Consider the following 23,542-nt stretch of genomic DNA (forward strand, 5'->3'; position numbering starts at 1 on the left):
CACGGATGTGTGCACGCTTAAATAAGGAAAACATCATCGCGCCTGCAGCAACGAATGAGTTTAATGCTGAAGTCAAGTAATTGATGTTTTTCAAACCAACAGGGAAAATAGCCATTTCAGACCAAACTAAACAGTGTATAGTGATGAATGTTTGTAAGATTTATTTCTGATCATTTCCTTCCGTGTTGGCAGTGATTTCATTTACAATACGATGCTGTTGCGTAGAGCAGTTGTTTACCTGGGTTTCGGCTGTGTGCATCTGCAAGGTTGTTTCAATGTGTTCGGTAATAAGGGACGATAAGGGAAATGGGTTACTTTGATGTTGATGAAAATGTAAACAAATGCAGTCAGATAAATTTGACTTGGGCACTTGTGCAAGGTAAACAGATGCATTAGTGCTCCAGGTAAATTGTTCAACCTGCCTTGTAGATCCAGAAAAGCCCACGCAGATGGGGTTTTACAATGCAACGTTTAACAGAGGACAACCGCGCTGAAACGGAGCACTCGGTGCAAACGCAGCTCTGTGAACTCGGGCGCTGTTGTGAAGTGTTTTGACTCGAGCACCAGCAGCCGCTTCTTGATCACGTCATGTGTGTTTGTGATACACTGAGGTTGCAGCTTGCAAAAAGGCCGAAGGGGGTGACATGATCGCCAGTGGTGCATGACTACATGCGGCTGATGTTTGGATATACTGCCGACTAATCATCATGACCTCTGTGTAATGTCTGCAATTGCAAAGGTCACTCTCGATTATATCATTGCTTCTGCGAGAGGAGGGAGGATGGGAGATGAGAGGGCAGAAGGGGTATATGGATATGAACATGGTCAGCTGTCTTCCGAGTCATACAGTCGGTGAACAGGGGGGTTGTATTTATCTGCTTGAGACGTCTGTAAAGGAGTTGTTGGCAAAAAAGAGGAGGGAATAAGATATTTAACAGGTTTGTTCTGATGCCCCCGTTGCTGAATCTCGCTTTGCGTGGATGATAAAATAAATGAGGTTTAAGTATGAGCCCTGTGAGAATAGAGGTTTGGTATGCTCCATGCGGGCATGTCTTCTCACATGCTGGATGTTGGATCGATTTATTTTCTTTCTTTTTTTTACGTGAGGTTCCTGATTTGACACAATGTGATATGAACACATTTGAAGTAGCGGTTGAATTTGGAAACTGAACAATCTGTTAAAATTAAAAAAGTGATTCTTCGTCTATATACTGTATGCACTGCAAGGTCTGGCAGTCAGTTCAGGATGGAAGTAGGATCCCATCCATTTTGCCTTAGGTGCTACCAGACATGATTCATCAACAACCGGTTAAACACAATGGACCCAATTCTTCAGGATCCATGAATTAGAATGCACATCCTTAGTTACGTAATCAATATCTCCGGTGTGCATCACATATTCTAGTCCAAAGCTCGTTTCCATGTTCAGGTCCAAATTGATGAATTGATTTTTGATGGTTAACAATTATGCCCATCATGTGAAATTTGATGAGTCTAATGTTAGAATCAACATGTCAACATGTCTTCGGCACGCCTTAAAGCAATGATGCCACAAGGACTTGCTCGAGTCGGCAACTCGCAGAGGCCACAATTATTTAAGGTTCAACTGCTGACTAGATGACTGCAAAATATATTTTATATATATATATATATATATATACAGGTATATAATTTTAAATAATTACAAAACAGGAATTTTCAGGAGCATTTGGCACATGCAATGATTTCCATTATTCGCACTTTCATTGAGACACGCATTTTTTCTCTTGTATTTTCTACACTACCACCTAAAATAATTATGCAACATTATGACAGTTCAGTAGCATTTGATGTAAATAAGTCAAAATATCGATCAACAAAAGTCAAGCTCATCCCGAGGCGGAATACGTTAGGGTTTTAGTTGCTAACAAGTCCAGTTGAACCGCCCGTGTTGATCTTTCATACATATTCTATTTTCTTGAGTCTCTGTGGTTGGGCATCACTAATGAGCGGATGTTTTATTTCCACATTAAATTTTACTGAGTGATGGCTAAACGTTTTGGAAGGCGGAACAAATCACATGCTTCAGGTGCACCCAAGTTACACTTGAATACTTGGATCTTGAGAAGTATATTTTTCCGATGATTCAAAATGTCTGCTACATTAAATCACCATCAACAAGTGAATGCGTGATTTTTATCTGCTAATGGCAGATATGCAGCCAAAGTAACCGATAACACAGATATCCAATGCATTTAAAAAAAATAAGCACAGTCGTAATTAGCGAGATAGCTAATCAAGTTGAATCGTAAATAACTTTGATTAAGAGATCAGTCAGGCAGAGCAGATTGAGCAGATATCAAACTGGCTGCCAAGACAGACTTTGCAAATTGCCTCCCAGGTGAGACAATCTGGATTTCCCCTATGGAAGGGATGCATTTATCAACCTGGCCTCTTGTAAGGAAGATGAGTCTTTATTGAGTCTTGTCTAGGAATAGAAAAGCTGTGCTGTGCTAACAGTGTGACGCGAAAGCTTTTACCATGTAAGATGTTTCATAGGAAAAAAAAAGTCGATTCTCTGGCGAGAGAGAGGTTCAGAATCACTATGAAGTCAGGATGTGAGGGGGGAAAAAGTGAATTGCTTTGATGATGTGTGTTTAACACGAGTATGCTGTGTAGCTACCAACTTTGACCAACGGAACGGGTGAAAGGAAAACGATAACTACCAAATAAACACTGCGGCGTGGCCTTCGAGGTTTAGAACGTATTGCTGTCAAAATGCCCCTTGTTCACACAAAGAGGCATGGGAAAAGCCATAGGATGGCTAGTAAATAGTATCTCTGTGTCGGCATTAAGGAACGGATATTTGAACACAGTCCAGCGACACACGCGGACAGACGATAAACCAATACTAAGAGGCATAGATAAAGTCGCCTGTGGTGACTGAGTGAAACTCATTTTCGTGTTTCTGTGTGACTTTATTATACTGCTGTCCGATGGCCAGGTCAGATCGAAAGCCACAAAGTACCTAAGTGTTGTATGTGCATGGAATGTTGTATGTTTAATAGGGCTGACAAGAACTGTTTTGAATGTGAAATATGTTGTTGGATTGTTTTTTTTTTTAAGGACATGTTTTTTTGCAATTGTTTTGTCTTGGTTAGAGGTTGTCATGAACAAGGTTCCTGCTGTTGCTTGCATGAGAAATAAAAACAATTCCTGCCAGGGTGCTGAGAGACAAAACACGGTTGTACTCAAATTGACATTTTCATATTGATAAAAACAAGAACAAATATTGGGGGGGGGGGACACATCGGGAACATGCACACATTTAAATTACATGAAGTTCCCACTCAAGTCATGATGAGTAGGATGCAACCCAACACCAAAGTTGAGAAACACAGTAAAGTGTATGTAGTTTATGCATCATATCGCCTTGAGGAGTTCAGTGGCGAAATCATAAATGTGTAAATAACTGGAAACCATCCCAAAAAAAGAAAAAGAAACGACGCGGCTCCAACAGAACGTATTGGAATGTGACTTCATTATGTACCAAGAGACCACACGTGCTAATCTAATGAGTGACATATATAATTCAGCAGTACTGCAGAGCGGTTGGTGGGGAATAATGACATCTTCGCAAAGATGGGCTCGTTGGTGTGCTGAGTCACCGCTGACAGATGATTTTCCACACTGTTCTTCTCGTGCCATTTTGCGACCATGAATCCCAGGTAAAATGTCTACGCTCTAATTCATCACAACTTGCAGTCAAAGCACATTAGTGAGGACAGCAGGCATCAAAGCAAATCAATGGGACCGACACAAATGCAATTGCCTGTAACGTAAGGCCAAAATGAATACTCCGACGTCGGCACAACAAATATTCTGACACAAGAACAAGCCAAAAGCGCGGGACGGGACATTGGCAGAAAAAGGCGCGAGATGGTAAAGAAAGTTCACGCCTATTTGGGAAAGGAAGAGAGAAAATTTGAAGTGAGAGCAGGAGAGAGGAAGGAAGGAGAAAAAGGGAGCAGCTGAAAAGGATGAGGCCATGAGAGAAAGGAGGCCCAGTGAGAGGAAAAGCAGGGGGAGAACATTAAATCAGATGCGAGTGGAGGAAGTCATTTAGTTAAATTTAGCCATCGTTTAGAAACGACAGCTCAGCTCAGCACCAGATAGTGAATGCCACCGAATGCCTGCTGACATTCACATGGGGAAACGAGTGGAGAGTAGAAGGAAGGATGCGGAAGAGAAGTGGGAAGAGGAAAGGCGAAAAAGGAAAGGACGACAAGGAGAAGAGAAGGCGAGGAGAGGACTCAAAGGTGAGCCAGCAAATGGCAGAGAAGGGAATGAAAGGAGGTAAGCAAAGGAAAGGAAATAAGGTGGGTGGAGAAGGGAATGAGAAAAACCGCAGAAGAAAGCAAGGAAGTGAAAAGTAGAAGAGAGGAATGGGAAGGAAGAAGGGAAAAGAGGGAAATCCAAATCCAGTAGACACTTAAACAGCTTCTTCCCTCTAGCCATTAACTCCTTAAACAGTCACTGACGTAGCCACTCTTCTTGTACTACAAACACTGCTACTGGTTACTCTAAAATGGTTCAATGATTTGTTGTTTACGATGATACTAATGCAGCGTGTTATACCGGAGACAAATTCCTTGTGTGTTCTACATACTTGGCCAATAAAGATGATTCTGATTCTGAACGGAAAATTTGAGAGAGAATGAAAAGGAACGGACGCAAAGGAGATGAAAATGAGGGGATGTCAATTAGAGGAAAAGAGGAGAGCTGTGTGACTTCTCGCCGTTGAGTCTTAGTCAGGGGCGTGACGTCAGCTTTTTCACAGGATTGGTGTCAAATCTGGCCTCCCTCCTGTTTCCAGCACAGAAATGGGCCAGAGACTTTGTTCGAGAAAATGTCATTTCTCTTGTTGTTGATCACTCGAACAAATGATGACTGTTATCATCATTTAAGATCAATAAATCACACTTTTTGTCGACTACAGTTCAGCCCAGCCCTCTGTTATACACTCTTTTGTAATTTACACTGTGTTCCAAATTAGGATGCATATGATGTTCATTTACCTCAGTAGGCAATGCGATTTAGAGATTTTTTTTCAATATACTTAAGTATCTGAAAGCAAACAGTGCTGCAACACATGGAAACACACCATATAACAATACTCACAGGCAAATATTCTTTGTCCTCTGCAAAGAACGACTAATACACCTGCCCTCCTGAGAAGTTAACAAGACAGCTCAGCCTCCAGTAAGATTGTACACTTGTCCGTGTCTTAGACCGCCGCCAGGTGTCAAAGGCGCACACGAGAATGAGAAGCACAATTGAAAGTGAAAGTGTGAGGAAAAAGTTTCATGTTTTTTAATTTAGTTATGGCATGACTGTATGTTTTTATAAGCGACATTATTGTGCTATTTTTCCTCATTAGACACACTACACGTTTTCATCTTTTCTTTTCTTTTTTTTAATCTATTTATTTTTTATGGAGGTGAAGGCTGTTATCTCGAGCCACCACAGTAATTTGGATCACGGCACAGTTTTTGCTGAGAAACTCCTGTTTATAACGGTAGAAAATAAAACTGGAAAGAAACTACGCAAACACCTCATACAGCTCTTAATGCACAACGTTGAGGAAATTTATGCAAAGCCTAATGTAGAGGGCAATTTGTAAAACACTATTTCTTTCTCTGGTGAGCATGCAGGAGGACCTCTTGAGCACAGTTACAAATGACAAATCACTTTTCCCCGAGAAAGAAAATGACTGGAAAGGGTATAAATACGAGAGGCCAAATTGCCTTTATTACGACATGTGGCCTAACCACTGTTGTAATTATGCTCGGGGCAAAGTGTGAAATCACAGCAAAGAGCTGGCCATTCCATTACTAGCCGGAGTTGATGGCCGCCTAATTTCAAGCGGACAAACCAAGCCACCAAGAGCGCCATTGCAGTTCAGGCAAACAGTTTGGTGCAACGTAAAGAGTGTGACATTGGACTGTGTCAGACTTTCCTGGTTATACTAATAGAACACGAAGAATGCTTCCGCTTTGAAATAATTATTGTGATGAAAACATCCAACCAGTATTTGCAGCCAAGGTTGTGTCACATATCGGGATGGAGCCATCAATATGAATAAATATGGACTGGATTTCGATATTCTTGCTTCAATCATCAGGCCTTTCAAAAAATAACTTTCAGAAATGCAATGAAAGCCAGAAACACAAGGTCACGTCGGGTTTTATGGCTATAAACGCCAATTTAGAGGATATATGACCGTGACCGCGTCTTTTATGAATTCTCGGAATGTGCTCAACTGCCGTAGATGTAAAAACATGAAAATGTAATACAATATAAAGGCCAATTACAAATACGTGTATACAGTATGAAAAAAGATGATTTTATAAGACATGAAACAAACAACGGTAGCGTTCCAAACTTCATCTCTGAAAACATTCAGTCGAGGACAACTGGGAGAAATGAATGAAAACATTCAGTCAGAGAATGAAAAGTGCCTTCTCCAGTTCAGGAAGTGCCGCACCGCAAAGCCGTTTACGATCACCTTTCAATGTGTTGGCCTCGAACTCTGCCATGATTTTGTTGCCATAACGAATGATTGTCGAAATCGCTGACTTTGCTTCGTCCGGGAGACTCCTAGTTTTCCAGGGTTCATTGTGACGAAGGCCTTTTCACTATTTTGTGGGAAAAATCTGGTTGTTATAATGAAGTTTATGTTATAAAGTTGAACGTTCGAAGCAAATTTGACAAATGGAAAATGAACGTGAAATCAAGACTGTGAAATGTTAAAGTTATGAAAACGTAAACGGGATACATTGAAAAGAGGTTTGACTGGAGAGAATTCAATTTATTCAGCAAAAAAAAAAAAAAAAAAAAAGAATCAACAGATCAATTATTCCACTCATTTTTAGTTGCAGCCCTCGTTGCTAGACTCTCCTGATAAGCTATTTCTGCGCGGGTGTTGGTGCATGGAGTGTACATAAAGGTGCCGTAACCTGCCTTTGTCGCAAGCATCAGGCTGCAGCAAAGGCTAAGTCTTAGATAATGGCTTATTGTGTGCTTCTCCTCAACCATCAACAGATTAAGAAGCATGTAGACACACAGCGTTTCCCTCTCTCCCCATTTACCTCCCTCCTCATTTCTACTCCCACCTAATACCCCCCCCCCACACACACACTCCTCTTTACTCATTTTTCTTCTAAATAAGTAGACTCATTCTTTAACACGGCATACACTTGAGCCTCTGCCCCCTCCCTCTAGACCACAGGTGTCAAAGTCAAGGCCCAGGGGCCAGATATGGCCCGCCACATCATTTTATGTGACCCGCGGAAGCATGTCAACTTCCATGAGGCACCAAAATGTCAAATTGTCATATACAGTACATAATGTCATAGTTATAATGTTTGAATAGTCCATTATTCTTGACTTCTGACTTCAAAACTAGTTTTCCGTTTATTTGTTGTTTGCTGTGTATGTAATATGTGGAGGTGGTTAAGCATTTGTAGGGTTTAACAAAATTCACAGTCATAACGGCCCTCCAAGGAAAACCGTAACGAGTGACAAAAATGAGTTTGACACCCCTGCTCTAGACCATATCGTTCATAAATGTCTCTGCCCCAGCCCCCAGACATCATATTCTCTCTTCTCAATGCTACAAACACATGGAAAGTGCCGTTTTTAGCCAAAGTAGTGCCCCTCCCAACACACTCACACACACACACACACACACACACACACACAGGATTGACTCTCTCTCCCCAGGCCTCACTGTTCATAGTCACCGGAGCAATTTTTATTTTTTTTTTGGCCAGCGACATCTGACATTTAGACGAGGAGAAACTGAAGAGGAGGAAATGACAGCTGAAAGTCATAATGAAACAACGGTTAAGGCAAATGTAAAGACGGGGTGCAGCGAAAAGTGGTAGGGAGGCGGCTTGAGACTGACAGACAATTTTTGGATGGAGGGAGAGGGAAAAAAAGCACCGACATGGAGGTGGAGGACACGAGGAGGGAATGAAGAGACCGACGTTGAGGGTGTACATAGAGGGCAAATTGTGACAGGAGAGTTATTTCACTACTCATACAGACATCTCAATGAAAATGCCAACAGCCTAATCAAAGGACTGGAAAGAGCAGAGAGAGAGAGAAGGGGTGAGAGACGTTGCCGTGTGCAGGCGGGGAGAAGAATGAGCCGGCGTGAGGAAGAGGAGGACGTTTACGAGAGGGGAAGTACAAGAAAGGATGAAGTGTCGGGCAGACATCGACAAGGAGGAAGAAAAGAGTCATTAAGAGAGAGAGAAAGGACAACTGGGAGAAATGAATGAAAACATGAGGAAGGGTGAGTCATGAAGGGAAAAGCTGAGAAAATAGACGATCTAAAACCAGTGACGGGCAGAATGTAAGAGAGGTGAGAAAGAGAAGTGTCTCTTTCAAGAGGCGCTGCTTTTAATTGAAGAGTCCGCAAATCGCAAGGAAACACGTACACACAAACACACACACGCACTCACACAGTGTACAGCTCTCCTGTTGTCCGTTTCCAGGAACTCAGGAACAACGTATGAAAAGAGAAGCACACAATTACCTTCAAAGTACTTAGCTGCTTCAGTTTATCACCGTCATGCTGCAATCTCCAATCATGTACTTTTATCACCTGTCTGATGGCTGGCTTTTATATCATGTTGGCGTCATTACTCTGCCCTTGTCTCAGGATTGTTTTATGTACAAAGTATTTGTTTACGTTCTTTTATGGTTATCGTGTGTGTCATAGTTTGTCATTCCATGCTGTGTTTGCCAAGTAATGTCAAAAATGCTCCATGAATAACTTTGGTTTAGAGCAATTATGTGCCTGCGTCAGCATGTTATATTTTGCAAAATTCAAAAATCGGCTCCATTAATTGTTAATGTCAACTATCAAGGAAATTGTGATTAAAAGGTGTTAAGCAAATTATTTTAAATTAGTCAGTCATAAAGTTATTGTTTAAAATACTGAATCTCTAAATTATACCGATAACGTGTCACTTTTGAGTTACTTTCAGCAAAGCAAGCACACAACTGTTGGTGGTTTAAAACAATACAAAAACAAGATTACGAATGACATGATTTTTTTTTCACGGCCAACTTCTGACTTCCTCAATTTATGATGCTGCTATAATGACTGACCTGTAACTGGACCAATGATTGTGTTAGCAGAGAGTCACCATCTTACCAATGACAGCATTGGATGGCATACGGTGCAGGAAGGCCAGACGAATACAGATCACAGTAGTAGAATTCACGCTGACCGATGTTCTCAAAAATACGAGCCAGACACTTTTAACAGATCCCAATTGGCAAAATGCATTGTAATCTGTGTTACTGATATTGTAATTGCTGGACTATTGCGCAACTTTTATCGACATATTTCTTCTCCAACAAAAATTAATCCAATACTAAAATGAGCCCCAGCAATGGTAAAAATTGCTTTGTCTTTTTATTATTTAATCTTGCGTCATGCAAGAATAATGTTTAGGTTTAGCAAATGCTCTATTATATATTGTTTGTTGCCAAGGTACTTGTTTTATGGATCGATCCACTTTTTCTCCTTTGTGTTTGTAATTACAGTTTTGTGAAAGCAAATCACAGTGAGCTTCTCATTCCGAAACATGGGGTTTGAGAAAGGCAGCGAGTGTGTTATTTGGCCGTCACACATCAGACTGTAGTCAGCGTCATTTAGATTTAATGGCCAGTAAAGGACAAAGTAACAAAGTGTTTGTCTGAGCTCTAGATTGGAGGCTGTGTTTTGTTTGTTGTTTTTGTTGTTGTTGTTTTTTGTGCGTATGTGTCCAGGCATTTTCTGGACAGGCTTTCTGGCCTTTTGATAATAAGAATAAGACAACTGTTGAGAAATACACAGGTGGGGGTGTGAATGAATGACTCTTTTACAATATTTTCTTTTTCTAACAAATCGAGAAACTGTCGCTGCCTCCGTCTTCATCTCTTCCTTAACCATGTGCCCGCATGCATTACCTGCCTCTCTCCCGCGCTCCATCATCTTTGACAGGGTGATAATGCTCAAGCTTTAGACAACAGCGGAGCATGAAAACCCCAAAAAGCTTCCATTTTATCGGATATCACTTTTTTTTTTAAATCATTCTCCACCACATATCCATCAATCCATGTTGACAGTTTATCCTATTCAGGGTCATGGGCGACCTGGAGCCTACTGTATGTCCGTTGACTTAGGGTGAGAGGTGAGGTACACCCTGCACTGGTCACAAGGCACAAAGACGAACAAACACTGATGCGCATCAATTGTCACATTCACACATTTCAGTCTTCAATTAACATAGCGTGCATTCTTTTACAGTAAGTTTTATTTTCAACATCTATAATAAATTTCGCAGAAATATTTCAAGCGACACACTCCAGACCACTCACGTTAGGTGAAAATCAACGAGAGATTTGTTTCATTCTTATAATAAATACATACAATAAAATACATTTTTAAGTATTATTTGCCACCGGTTCTCATGCTATGACAGTCAAGAAATGGGATAGAAATCATTTAACAAGACTAAGGAAAAGTTAGCTTGATGCAACTGCTCCAAGAACACACACGAGCAGCAACACATACAAAGTACCAATGGAGCATAAAACAAAAAACAAATTGAACATTCCATTTTTCAAGAACAGATTGTTCAACCAAACCATATAATAACATATGTCTGTGAGCTTTATGCTAACATATGATGCGCAATGCAGGAGACAGGCTAATAGCAATTAGCATCGATTTTATGGTAATGATGTATGAGGCACATACAAAATACCATACAATAATAGTCCCAGGCATACAGTTTCTTTGATCTGTGGGAACAACTTTTATTATTGTTTGGTTACTACAATCTTAGTTGGGGAGAATTACGCTGCATCTCTTTCAGTGCTGCCCGGCATGTGGTACTACACTGAAGGAACGTAACTCTAATTTTGGACTTACCTGTGCACTGAATTGTAAAAACTCCTAAAAACTGTTCACGTAAAAATCAATGCTTTAGAGTAAAGGTGTCAAACTCAAGGTTTATTTGGATTCACAGTCAAGGACCCTCTGAAGGGAACCACAACTACGATGTCCATCTGACAAAAATTGGTTTGACGCCCTGCTTTAGAAAGTTCTCAGTACATTAACTTCAAACAAACACTTTAGGAACTATAGTGTGCAAAGTACATTTCCTTGCATTTTGAAACCTTAAAATTCAGTTCAGAACATTTTTGTAAACACAGTTAAACTAATTTTCTCAATTGTCTCTCCTAAATAGGCAAATCCCTGTCTTAGTCAGGTACCCAGTCTGTAACATGAGCAATTCAGTCAGCAGGTCGGTCAATCAGCTTAACAACATGTCCATCATTTAGTCAGTAAATCTGCTGAAATCCGGACACTCAGGCAGCCTGCAAGCGGGACTCTTTCTCTTGCCGATAGGACTCCACTGCTGCTGCTCATCGTTCCACGGGACCTTTTTCAGCAGAGCAGTTTTTAAGCTAGCATCTATTAACACCCTCTTGCGTTCTCCCCCCTGCCTCCATCTCTCCCTCTCTGACTCTGTCTCAGTCATACCCTCATGCCCTCCTTCATTTTGGGTATGTCTGTTGTTCTTTTTTTTTATTTTTGTTTTGTTTTTGGGCTGTGTCTTGTGTCAGTTTAAGACTGCTAGCGACCATTACCGATCATTAAAAATGGATCAAGTATGAACGGCGCTCCTAGAAATGATTGCCTGTGGCTTATACATTTATATGGAGATGTACATTACGCACACACATGTTGAGTTCACAAACAACACCATGCTAATGTAGACATGCATTAAAAATGACTATATAAAACCTCCAACAATATACACTTTTTGCACGCGAGTAATACAGACTGCAGAAAGCTCTCCTGAGAGTAAAATGTGCCATATATGGATGGGCAGGTACATTTTCTTGATCATCTGCAGGGAACATCTATTTCAATAGGATGCTCTGAACCTCTGTTTTGATCATATTTTGTCAACTTTCTCTTATTGGATTTTTTTCTTCAGCCAGCAAACCAGTTGAGAGTGAATCAAACGCGCCTCTGTCTGTTGTAACGAGGTACTGCACTCCATTTTGTCTCAAGGGCTTCGAGACATGATTCGCCTAAAGGGCAACTTCATCCTCCATTGTACTCTCAGGTGGTTTGTGCACACAAGCAGCAAAGAAATATACCCCACGTCATCTACATGGAGTTGTGAATGAACATTTTTGGAAAACAAACACACAACACTCACGTAAGCCAATTCCAACTTGTAGCATGACATGAATCCGACACAAGGCTTGTACGGCTACATCTTGCATGGATGAGCTCGAAGCACAAGATGTGTGTAAAGCTTGCACATGGTCGTTTACACACACAAAAGAGCAGTCAAGCATCAAACAATCCTGTAACTATTCCCTTTCAAAACACACTGACAGATCTAACCCTGACCTCAAGCACTTTGCCTTTGAAGATCGAGGCAAACGCTGACGCTTGCACAATGCCTGTCCTTGAAATGATTCATCTTCTGTCAAAGTTTCACCTTTTTTTTTGCAAAGAACACTAACAACACATTTTGTAATACAGTGAAGTTGATAGTGAGCGACAGCTGCATTAAAATATCAACAATTCTGATAAGTGGACGCCAAAAATTTTGAAAAAAAGTGGACAAATTAACTCCGTGCGCCACTAGTGGACGGGAGGTGCTTGTCAATGACCGGCAAGCTAGAGATGATCAGGAACAATAGGAATCTTCCACAAACCTGGAGTGTAATAATTACTGTCGCTCCATGTATTTTCATCTGCATGTTTCACCGTCTCGCTTTCTCCCCAAAATCACATTAATGGATGAAAGTAGCTTCTGCTGCTGCTGACTCATTGCTTTGAAATGGAAATGTAACTTATTGCCTCCATATGTGAAGTGTAGACATACACGCACGGACGCACACACACACACGCACACACGTACGCACACACACACACAAAACGGAGGTGTGCTGAAAGAGTGTCTCACTCCTACATATACACGCACACACGCACACACACAATGCCCTTAAACCATGGGACTAAGTGCGGGAAAAGCTAAAATAACACTAATGTGACATTAACAGACACATTAGCCTGCTTAATGTTAGCCCGCGAGCAGGCCATTACCCTACAGCTTACACAAAATGCCGCACTAACAAAGAGCGGAAGCAAGACACGGCTAAAGGAGCAAAAGTGCTTCATGAACAAGCACAACAGCCCTCGCCTTCAGCTGCACTAAACACTCACATTCAAAGCTGCAAGGTGATCCCGTTATACGGCAAATCACATGCGAAATGGATCGAAAGTATCTTTTGGCAAAGCACTGATCCCCTATCGCGTCCTAGCAGCTAACCCCGCACGCTCATCACTTGATCAGAAACTACCAAATTACTTTCATCTGTGTTACTTTAGCTAGCTAGCCCGAGGACATGTCACAGCGGCGGACCGCTGTATGTTAATGACGGTATCTTTTAAAATGTCTGACCTCATCGACAGCTAGGGTTGTCATTTGTGTGCAAATTACGGTACTTAGCACCTTTGCACATCATGAAACAGATACGCTAATGACTGCATCAGATAAGATATCAAAGTCTTACGAGTGTGTGCAGTAGCAGCTGTTTTGAACAAACCCACACATTTTCTTTGCCGATACTCAGAATCCCCTTCTTCAAGGGTGTTTCTGTTGGTTGTGTGCCAATGTTGACATGAACATGTTCTGGTTTTATGCTATGTAGATATTCTTGCAGTTAGTGGGAATCCAAACACATGACAACAAATGCACGAGGATGCATATAATGCATGTCACAGATGAGAACATGGTATGCCCCTAGACGTCATTTGAATTGGATTGTCTTATGTATTCCAGTACAGCATTGGATTAAAGCACAAACAGGGAGAAGTTGGTCTACCTATTGGGGAAATTGCTCAATTTCATGAACCTTTAACAAAACAGTAACTGATTAAGCACCATTTAAGATGGACGTTCATTCAACACATTCACACCCGTACCTGTAGATGGGAATTGCATAGTAACTCAATATACAATCATAGCACAGTGTTCTCAGAACAATGCTAATAGTATCATGATACAGCTACGATACTATAGAGTAGTACCTTGAGATTAGATTTTTTTTTTCCTTTGACTTGAGAGCCCAAAGTTGCAATCCAAGTGCTGTGTGGTGGTGGGTGATTCAACAACAAGCAGCTAATTAGAAAAGATTCTTCAGAAAAGAGGCTTCAAGCTCTTCATTGACACTCCCGGATGAAGCTTACTGTCAAACTAAACATAAAACAAAGATAATTACACTTTTGCGCCCATCTGCTATACAATGGAAAACACCATAGCCGCACGGGCTAACAATTAGCCACTGCATGGCAGTGTTGTTAACAACCCTTTCAGCAACCCATATCTGAACACAAACGGTGCAGCAGGTTACACATGCACACAGTATAAGAATACTTGCAGACATAATCTTTATCCTCTGTGAGGAATGACGAATACTAGTGCCGTTCTGATGAGGTGAGAGAGGAGAGACGTCTCACTGAACAATATATCCGTATTTTAATGGGTGGATGGATTATAGTATTGCCCCTCATAGCTAAGGCATGCACACCAGAGGGAGCAGCACAATATCCATTGAATTGAGGCAAAAGAAATGACAAAAACTATTCAGTTACTCCTTATCATTTTCTTATTTGGATTATTTTAAATTATGCCATCACTAGTTGTTTTCACATTAGTATAAAGTATTATTTGGTACTATGTATCTCTTTAAACCCACACTACAAACAATTTACTGCACACAACAGCACTGAATGGCCCCTTGATCATTTTTTTAAAGTGGGGTGGGGGGTGTTTGTTTTTTTCGGGTTGAGAGAAAACAAACGCACCACATAATTACAGTAAATGCGTTGATTACTAAATTTATTGTCGACAATTTTGATTGTCGATTTTGTTCATCATGGCCGTGATTAGTCACTTGACTGCCCAATTAGGAAGTACATGGATCTGTGTGGCCTCCCAGTAGCACTGATCAAATATGTTGGCACCCTCCGGCATTTAAATTGCACATCCCCGCCTTAAAGCACAGAACAAAATTGAAAACTCAAAACAATAAGACGTAGAAAATAATGACTGCAGTGCCAAGTAGCAAAGCAGCCAGTTAATATATTGTACCCATATTCACATTCAAAAGTCAAAATTATACCGTAATTAAATGTGATACTGACAATGTCAACAGCTGTATCTGCACACTGAAGTGGACCAGACATGGGATGCTTATTTATGTATCTATTTCTTAATTTACTGTATTTGCATCTGATAACTCAGCAATTACTTAAGAAGGATATAAACAGATAGAAGAGATAAATTAGAACCATTAATACATCGACAGACAGACAGACTTGAGCGCATTACATTTTGTCGATCATAAACAATATATTTACATCACTATTTCGAAGCAAGTGTCTTAATTAAATGTATGACTCAATGCAGCTGCATAATTTATGGACGAGCGTTCGACTCCACTCATCTACAAACAGCACGATTGATTAATTGCCTCATCAAATCCCGCCGGTTTGCTGGACACAATATAATTCACGCTCGCTTGATTTCAATTTGAATGTAAAGTCGTTAAACGCGTTAACTTTTGCAAAGCTTTCCACTCTGACGATGCCGCAAGTTCAGTGTTAGTTTGCGGTACGTTTTCAGCTTGCCGTGACTCTCAGCAAAATGTTTCAACATCTCACTTTGTGTCACTTTTTCCTCGGCAAGCTTCAGACGAGCGAGGAAGCTTGTGGCGTTTTCGAACATCGCTCGCAAGTATAACACTGGACAACGCAGACAGCATGTAAGCAAAAACATTTTTATTATTAGCGACTATTATACAAGCCGGTGACATCCACCAAAACTACAAAGTACCATTTCTTCTTAGTGGGATTTATTGCAGCCATCATCGACACTGAAGTGGAAATGATGGCACTTGCTTTATTAGAATTGGTAAAATACACCATAGCTGTTGATGTTCTGGAGCAATTTGTCAAATTGAATTTGGATATTAGTTTTCATAGCTATCTTGTAGCCACACGGAGCAATCTTTCATTATGAACGCCCATCGAGAGGTTCATTTCATGCTTATTTTTAGAGCTGGCTGAGTAATCCTGTGTTATGAAATAACCCGCCGCTCCCACCACAGCGAGGCGTCTGCACCAAAAAGCAACAGAGAAACGCCAACAAACTGCAGTGTCAAAGAAGCGACATTCAAAAGCTTGCCATCGTACGACAACTTTGAGGGTCTTGATGTCTGCTTGCAATTTGCAGATCACCAGACGTACATGTGGGACTGTGGAGCAGACTTTTATTTTGATGCTGGACGTATGCAGAAATTGCTTTGAGGCAAAACAATCACATGAGCTAGCCGCAATTGGACTCCGTACTTCCTGTTAAATTTCAGTGAGTATGAGAATCCAATGGGGATGGGCGCTATAACCGATTAGTTGATTATTTGTTTATTTATGAGTTGAGAGTTCTGATGAGTGCAGTTGATTAATTACATCAAACCTGCATTTGCCACCAGACCAGCAACAAGATTCCTGAAGCACCCGAGTTTGTGATTCCTAATTGTGTAGTTCATGGACTAGATGAGGATGGATATTCAACCAAAGGCCATTTCCCAGTGTTGTATTTGTTGTTTTATATTTTGAGGTGTCACAATAGCAAACAAAATGAACGTTAAAGCCACATGATTCTGTTCATCCCCCAAAAAATTTAAAAAGCAAATTTCTCCGCTTTATGGTCACTAACTGGGTTTTTTAGGAGAAATTTTTTATGCCGATTACTTATGAATGGTGAAAGAGGGAAGTCTGTTATTTCTTTTCGTCAGTTCGGTGCTTATATTGTCAAAGAACACTGTATTCTGTCTGTCTTGAAACATCCGTCGAAATGCTCGATAACATCTGGCAATCCAGGAAGCTCGGCTTTGAAAATGGCTGGCAAAGAATGGCTTAACCGGGTAAGCCAAGTTGAGAAATTTAATCAAGCACACTATCACTTTTGCACACTTCCATTTTTTTCCTTCTCGTCTTACTTTTTTTTGTAAAGCAATTTTGAGTAGTTATGAAAGCGCGATTCAAAGCACATGTATTGTTGTTGTTATGTATTATTATTATTAATTTAGACCAATTAGAGCAGGGGTGTCAAAATCATTTCACACGGTGGGCCACATATGGCCTCGGTAGATGTCAAGTGGGCCGGACTATTAAAATGATACCATACTTTGCTATAAATAACCAAAACAATATGTCTTTCCTTTGTTTTGGTATAAAGAAGCACAAGAACATTAGGAAAATGTTGACATTTAATGAATATATCTTTTACAAAACATTTCATGAAGCACCTTACATTTCCTTCGACAAATGTGCAATTTACTTTTATCATTCATATATATGCATTGCAACTGATCCCACTGATTGTACAAACTTTAACAAGTAATTGGTATTGAAAAATATAGTAACGAACTTGAAGATTAAACGAGATTTATAAAGAAAGGAAGTTGTAAACCATTTACACGTGCATATAAAATCTAAATGTAATCCCTGCCTACACCTTACAAACTAAGGAGAGTGCTATCAAATGTGTAAATGTGAGAGTGCTATTGATAGCGTCTGCTGTCATGGGTCTATCTCAGTGAGAGACTGAGGCTGCTGTTGTCTTCTTCTCTGATCAAAACAGTGTCCCCTAGCGGATACTCAATTAATTCCACCTTATTAAAAATATTAATTCTGTGTCTTTTATGCATTTTTTTTCACTTTTAAATTATCTTGCGGGCCTGATTGAACCTCCTTGTGGGCCAATTCCGGCCCACGGCCCCTATGTTTGACACCACTGCTTTACATAATCATCTCGCGGGCCGGATTAAACTCCTTTGCGGGCCGGAGCCGGCCCGCGGGCCGTACGTTTGACACCACCGAATTAGAGTATATTTTATTTTATTATCATGGATTGCAATATGCAACTAGATGTACTGTACACAATCCTCAAGCCTTGGAGGGGAAGTTCAAAAATTTGATTTTCACCAACCCTTTTATCAGCACGACACGTTCCACTCCTACATTCAACGTCATAATATGTTGATGATGTACAGTTGTTGGGTTTCAGTTCACAGATACACAACAGAATCTGCCGGCTGTCAACAGCACTGATGGCCTTAAACATTTGTACCTTGACAACAATATCAACGGACGTGAGAGGAAATATTTCCTGACAAATCAGACATATAAATTCAGGATGGACAGCGTTATGATGTCATTATTTAATTCCAGACATTGCTAGCAGAACAGCACAAGATGGAAAAGTCGTTTGTGATTAATCGCGTCTGCTGAGGAATACATTTTCATTTTCTCCTTCACTTTGTCTGTGGCTCCGTCCCAATCTCTCTTTCTCGCATTCTTCTTCTCGCTCGCTTTGTCTTCACACAAACACACTCTCGCCTCCCTCCACCATCTCATCCTACGTTATAATCTACTGTATGTAGGCCAAGGCTCTTTTAAAACTTCTGTCAAAGCACTCTCTCATTTGAAAGCCAGCATGAAGCTGCAATATGTTTGAGAGAGCCATTCATCATTGCATGCAAAAAGTTTCCCACAATTAGTGTATATCATATTTTGTGTATATGTATATATAATCATCTGAACCGGTTTATCCTTACAAGGGTCGCAGGCATGCTGGAGCCTATCCCAGCTGTCTTCGGGCAGTCGGCGGGGTACACCCTGAACCGGTTGCCAGCTAATCGCAGTTCTGTTTTTTTATTTTAATTAAATCTAAATAATACATATTACATTATCTTTGTTAGCACTATGATCTTATAAGGCTGTATTTGACTGTGATGCACAAATTCTGGTGGTTGAAAGGGGGCGTGTCCACTTACTTCCATTTCAAGGACGACACAGGTTTGTTATCCTAGAATAGAAAAACTTTGGTTTCCATGCGTATATTGTTACAAGCTTTGGATGTACTATGAGTTGGACATGACAGAACTGCTGATAGGAGTTCACTGCACACTTACATCTTATTGGTAAGTAGGAGACAAACACCTTGTCCAGAGTGTGAGAGCTGTCCGCCACGTAATCTGGCACCACAACGACTTTGTCACGTTAACAAATGGATATGTCCTAGACTGATCTCGAATATTGAATCTATACATCAAATGAGACCAGATGTGCTTTTCACAAGAAGTCTGCCTCATTAATTGTTAATCTGAGGACGTGGAGTGATACAAACATTCCTTCATATTGTCTCGCTGTAGCTGTGTGTGTTGACTGAAGTTCCTTTTAATTCAGTCGTCTTCTCATCGACAGGAACAGTGTGTTTCCCATGTGTTAAATTAGTATACCAGTGGAGCTACACACGGGGGGGACATTTTGCAATGTCTTGTTGTTTGACATTGATTCAGTGTCAGCTAATTGTCACTTTGTGTATTGGCATTGTTGGTTTTCACCTTAAATTAGCAAGTAGTGTGTGCACGTTTGAAGAAGCTCGATATGTAATAAAACTACCGTTTTTATGGTTTTTAAACATGTCTTAACATCCATTTTTATTCTATGGCTTTAAATGCAGCATGAGACTTTGCTGTTGTCTTTTAGTAATAATTTACAGTTTTAACTGTCAATGTTATTGTATGACTAATATTTACTTGTATGCAGCACTGGATGTTTTGAAAGTCCTCTATAAATTGAGTTGAGTATTAGTAAGGCAGGGACAGATGTAGTGTTACAGTGTACCTACTTTTTAAGATAACTGAAAAAAAATATATAATAACCCGCATAATTATATGTCACTATCTTATAAATTATCTTAATCAATTTTGACATTTGATCATTTCTTATTCCCGCATTTTAATATCACCAAGATTGTTACAGTTTTGTGACTTTTCATAACATTTTAAATTACATTTTCAGAAGATCAATAATTAGTTGCGTCTTTGAATTTAAAGTGCATCATCCACATTTAAAGGTGGCATCCATCTGGGGTTTGCGGACACACAAAATAAATTATTGCCAACCCCCTTCTGCCTTTCCAGATGTCTGTTTGCCCTTTAATTTCCTTTAAGTCCATTCCTTGGTGTGTAGCTCTTAAATAAGTCAATGAAGATGATGATCTACTGCAGAATAGTGCAATGAGTTGACTTCACTTTTGTTTTTTTGTTGTATGTTCAAATATAAAACATTATCTGACCATCTTATTTGTTCAGCTTGGCAATGTTGGGAGGGGGGGGGGGGGGGGGGCAGTGAAGGGAAATGTGTGCATAGACTGGAGATGAATCACAGATGACCGGATGGCAGAAGTTGCTTAATTCCTAAACCGCTTAAACGAATCGGCAACATGATTGTCAATATGTCCATTTCATACATGCAGTGATGTGTCTCTGCAAGTCAAGCATTAGCACCCTCTAGGCTGGTGGACCAGTAGCACACCAATCTAGTGCTGAGCCACTGTAGTTGTTGCTGCACATGCAGCCGGAACAAGTCAGTGTTGGTTATTTGCTCCATGAAATTCCAGTGATATATCGCCTTTATTTTGGAGGGTTGCTTTTGACTGAAATACTTCCAGTATATCAGAATGTTGGAATTTTTTTGTCCAGATTTTCAGATTTCAATCTACGTTTGTGGGCCATGTAACCTCTATTTATATGAACAACGGGACCGGTCTTGAACCATTCAGATTTGAAATTGGTCCTCATAAGGCCAGAGTGTCTGACCTTGATGATGTCATCTTTTTTCCTTCCTCTGAGTAATTGGTCAGGGGAAATGTTACAGCCAACTTTGACTTTGTACAATCAATAATTAGCATCCCTTTTGAGTATGATGTATTTATTTTGATGTGCGTTTGTTTTTTTGTCATTGTGGATAAATATTGATTCTGAACTCCTCCGGATATACGTGGCACAGTTGCATGCTCTTATTTTGTGGTTTTGTATCGTATTGATGTTTACCATAATTGCAAGGAGATTTTGGAGGTATTAAGAGGTGGATTAAAACTGAGTGAATCCCCACTGACCAAGAAACAAGGCATCCTGTTTGTTGTGTCACTCTGAAAAGCAGAAGGGATGATCATTTTACTGCTCTTACTGCATCCCAACAAAATGCACAGTTAGTCTCTTCAAACCATTTTACTTCCACATTGCATGCATGTCTGAGCATATGTAGTTAAAAATAACACACGAGCTAACTCAGCATCAAGACACAGATATATAAAACCGCTGCTCCTATACTGGCAAGCTTTTGTGACAGGTTGTGCATCCGTGTGAAAGGGGCTGACAGTGACAGGCATGGAGTTGGCGAGGCACAGGACAGAGAAGCCATTGACGAAGACAAGTCAGCTCCCTGCACCAAAAGGAAAATGTTAACACTTTACTCCCACTGAGCTGCATCCATGCTGGTCACCAACTTCCCACCAGCGCGACAAGCAAGCAGCGTCACCGCTGCAGGCCTGCAGACGCGAAGCATCCAGCCCCTTTACGGGAATCTCCGCAGCAACAGAGACAAACTCCATGAACATGACAACCAACTTTCCCTTGGAGTGAAAGTTTGACTCTCGTATATGATAAAATGAGATGCCCCCCATCACAACCCCAGAGCTGAGGTGCACATTTGGGGTAACGGCACGGAGTGAGGGCTGAAGTCTTCAATGATTCATTTTTGAACTACTTTGATGCAATTAAGGCGAATGTGACTTCAGCCCTGTTGAGCACTGCACAACCACACACACAGGCACACACACACACACATTTCTAAGCATGTACATGTTTTTTGGGAGGGGGACTCGCTATGCAGAACAAGCACGCACAGAAGTTAGGCACGATCTCACATTTACTTGTGCCGTCCGATTATTTAACCGCTCACACATACACAGACACTTAAGAACTCACCCCCGGAGGAGGAGAAATCCCCAATGAGGAGCCCCGTCAGGAGGAGAAGTGAGAGGTCGAGTCTTAGTCGGGCCATTTTCCTCACCATCAGCCTCCTCCGCTTCACCACCATCATTGGCATCTCCAAATCCGTCATGTTGCCGTTTAATAAATCCGAGCTGACTGCAAGCCTTCCCCCCACCATGCCGCTCTGCTTGGCTGAAGGGAGCGGAGGGGGGTTAAAGATGACAGCCACCCCCCCCTCCTCCTTTTCTTCTTGCGTTGTTATATGTTTTCAAAAAGCGAAATAAAACACTAAACAAAAAAATAACGCCAGCGGAGGATCAATCGCGGCTATTCCAGGCGCACATGTCCATGTTGGATGAGCAGCGTCGGGCTGGCGGAGGCAGCGCGCAGCTGGTGTGAGATGTCATAGCAGAGGAGGAGGAGGGATGGAGTGGCTCAGTGAAGGTGAGGAGAGGAGAACGGAGGAGAGAAATGATGCTCGCTAGGTCCTCACAGCACACTGAGCAGCAACGACTGAGAGGCAGGAGAGAGAGGGCAAGTGATAGAGCGAGAAAGAGAGCGCGAGTGAGACAGAGAGGGAAGGAGGGAGTAAAGAGAGCTTTCACACAAACATACATTTAAATGAAATACACAGTCATGCAAGTGCGAACGGTGTCTGAAAAGTTCCACGACTGGTGTCACAAAATTTATATTTCAAACCCAAACTACAAATTTTCTCTCTCAAAGTGGGTCAGACAAACGACCGGCATGTCTGCAAAGAGACCCCTGCGGCATTTTGATTCAGTGCGCAAGCAGTCGTGGCAGCTCACGATGCCCTGAGCACCTGACAGTTCCTGATCAAGAAGGACATAGCCATCCATGCTGGAGCTACATCCTTGCCAGGGGCAGGGCACAGTAGAAGCTCTGTCGATGCCCGGGGCGTCATATTACAGACATTTCTTCAAAGTATATGATCGCTCGATCCCAGCAGGATGCCCCTTCAACATGCGTAATAATCTATTATTGATTCGCCAATCGACGTGCATCTAATACATTGATGTCGACCGCGGGATTGGGAGAGCGGTGGCCGTGGTGGCTGCGAAGTACCCTGAAAGAATCCAGGAGTGCATGTAGGTATGGCAAAGAAGGCTGGGAAAGTGTGTCAGACTCCAGGGGAATTACTTCCCCCATAGTTAGCAACTGCAACAAGAGTAACAGGCGAAAGTAATGTGACAGCTACCAAGCAAAACATTGTGTCTAAAACAACCAAATAATTTTGCCTATTAAGTCTGGTAAAAATTTCATCGGTGGGCAAACAAATAGCATCGATGTGGCGGCGTCGAAGCAACAGATTTTTGAACACAATAGATGGAGCAACACATAGACAAGAATATATATTCTTTATCCTCTCCATAAAATAGTAAATGGGCTGTCTCTTATATAGTGCTTTTCTACCTTTGGTACTCAAAGCCCAACGGCCAGGGATTGAACCCCAACCTCTGGGTTGGGAGACAACCACTCTACCTCTGAGCAGGGACTATCTTCATGTACGTATATCCATATGTCTGTTTTACACTGCCCT

At 41.2% G+C, this 23,542-nt stretch overlaps 1 protein-coding gene across 1 annotated transcript in view; it reads right to left on the reverse strand.

Moving 5' to 3' along the window:
• Positions 1-22,252, reverse strand: part of LOC147207693 (CUB and sushi domain-containing protein 1-like) — a 357,336-nt gene extending 335,084 nt beyond the window's left edge. Inside the window, exon 1 of the mRNA XM_086107135.1 lies at positions 21,976-22,252. Coding sequence (XP_085963261.1) covers positions 21,976-22,159 — 184 coding nt within the window. The 5' untranslated portion in view covers positions 22,160-22,252. The remainder of the gene's footprint in view (positions 1-21,975) is intronic.
• Between the last annotated feature and the right edge of the window lie 1,290 nt (positions 22,253-23,542).

Source organism: Hippocampus guttulatus, chromosome 3 (assembly GCF_054856545.1).
Source record: "Hippocampus guttulatus isolate MCC_2025c chromosome 3, RoL_Hgut_1.0, whole genome shotgun sequence".
In the NCBI taxonomy this organism is placed as follows: Eukaryota; Metazoa; Chordata; class Actinopteri; order Syngnathiformes; family Syngnathidae; genus Hippocampus; species Hippocampus guttulatus.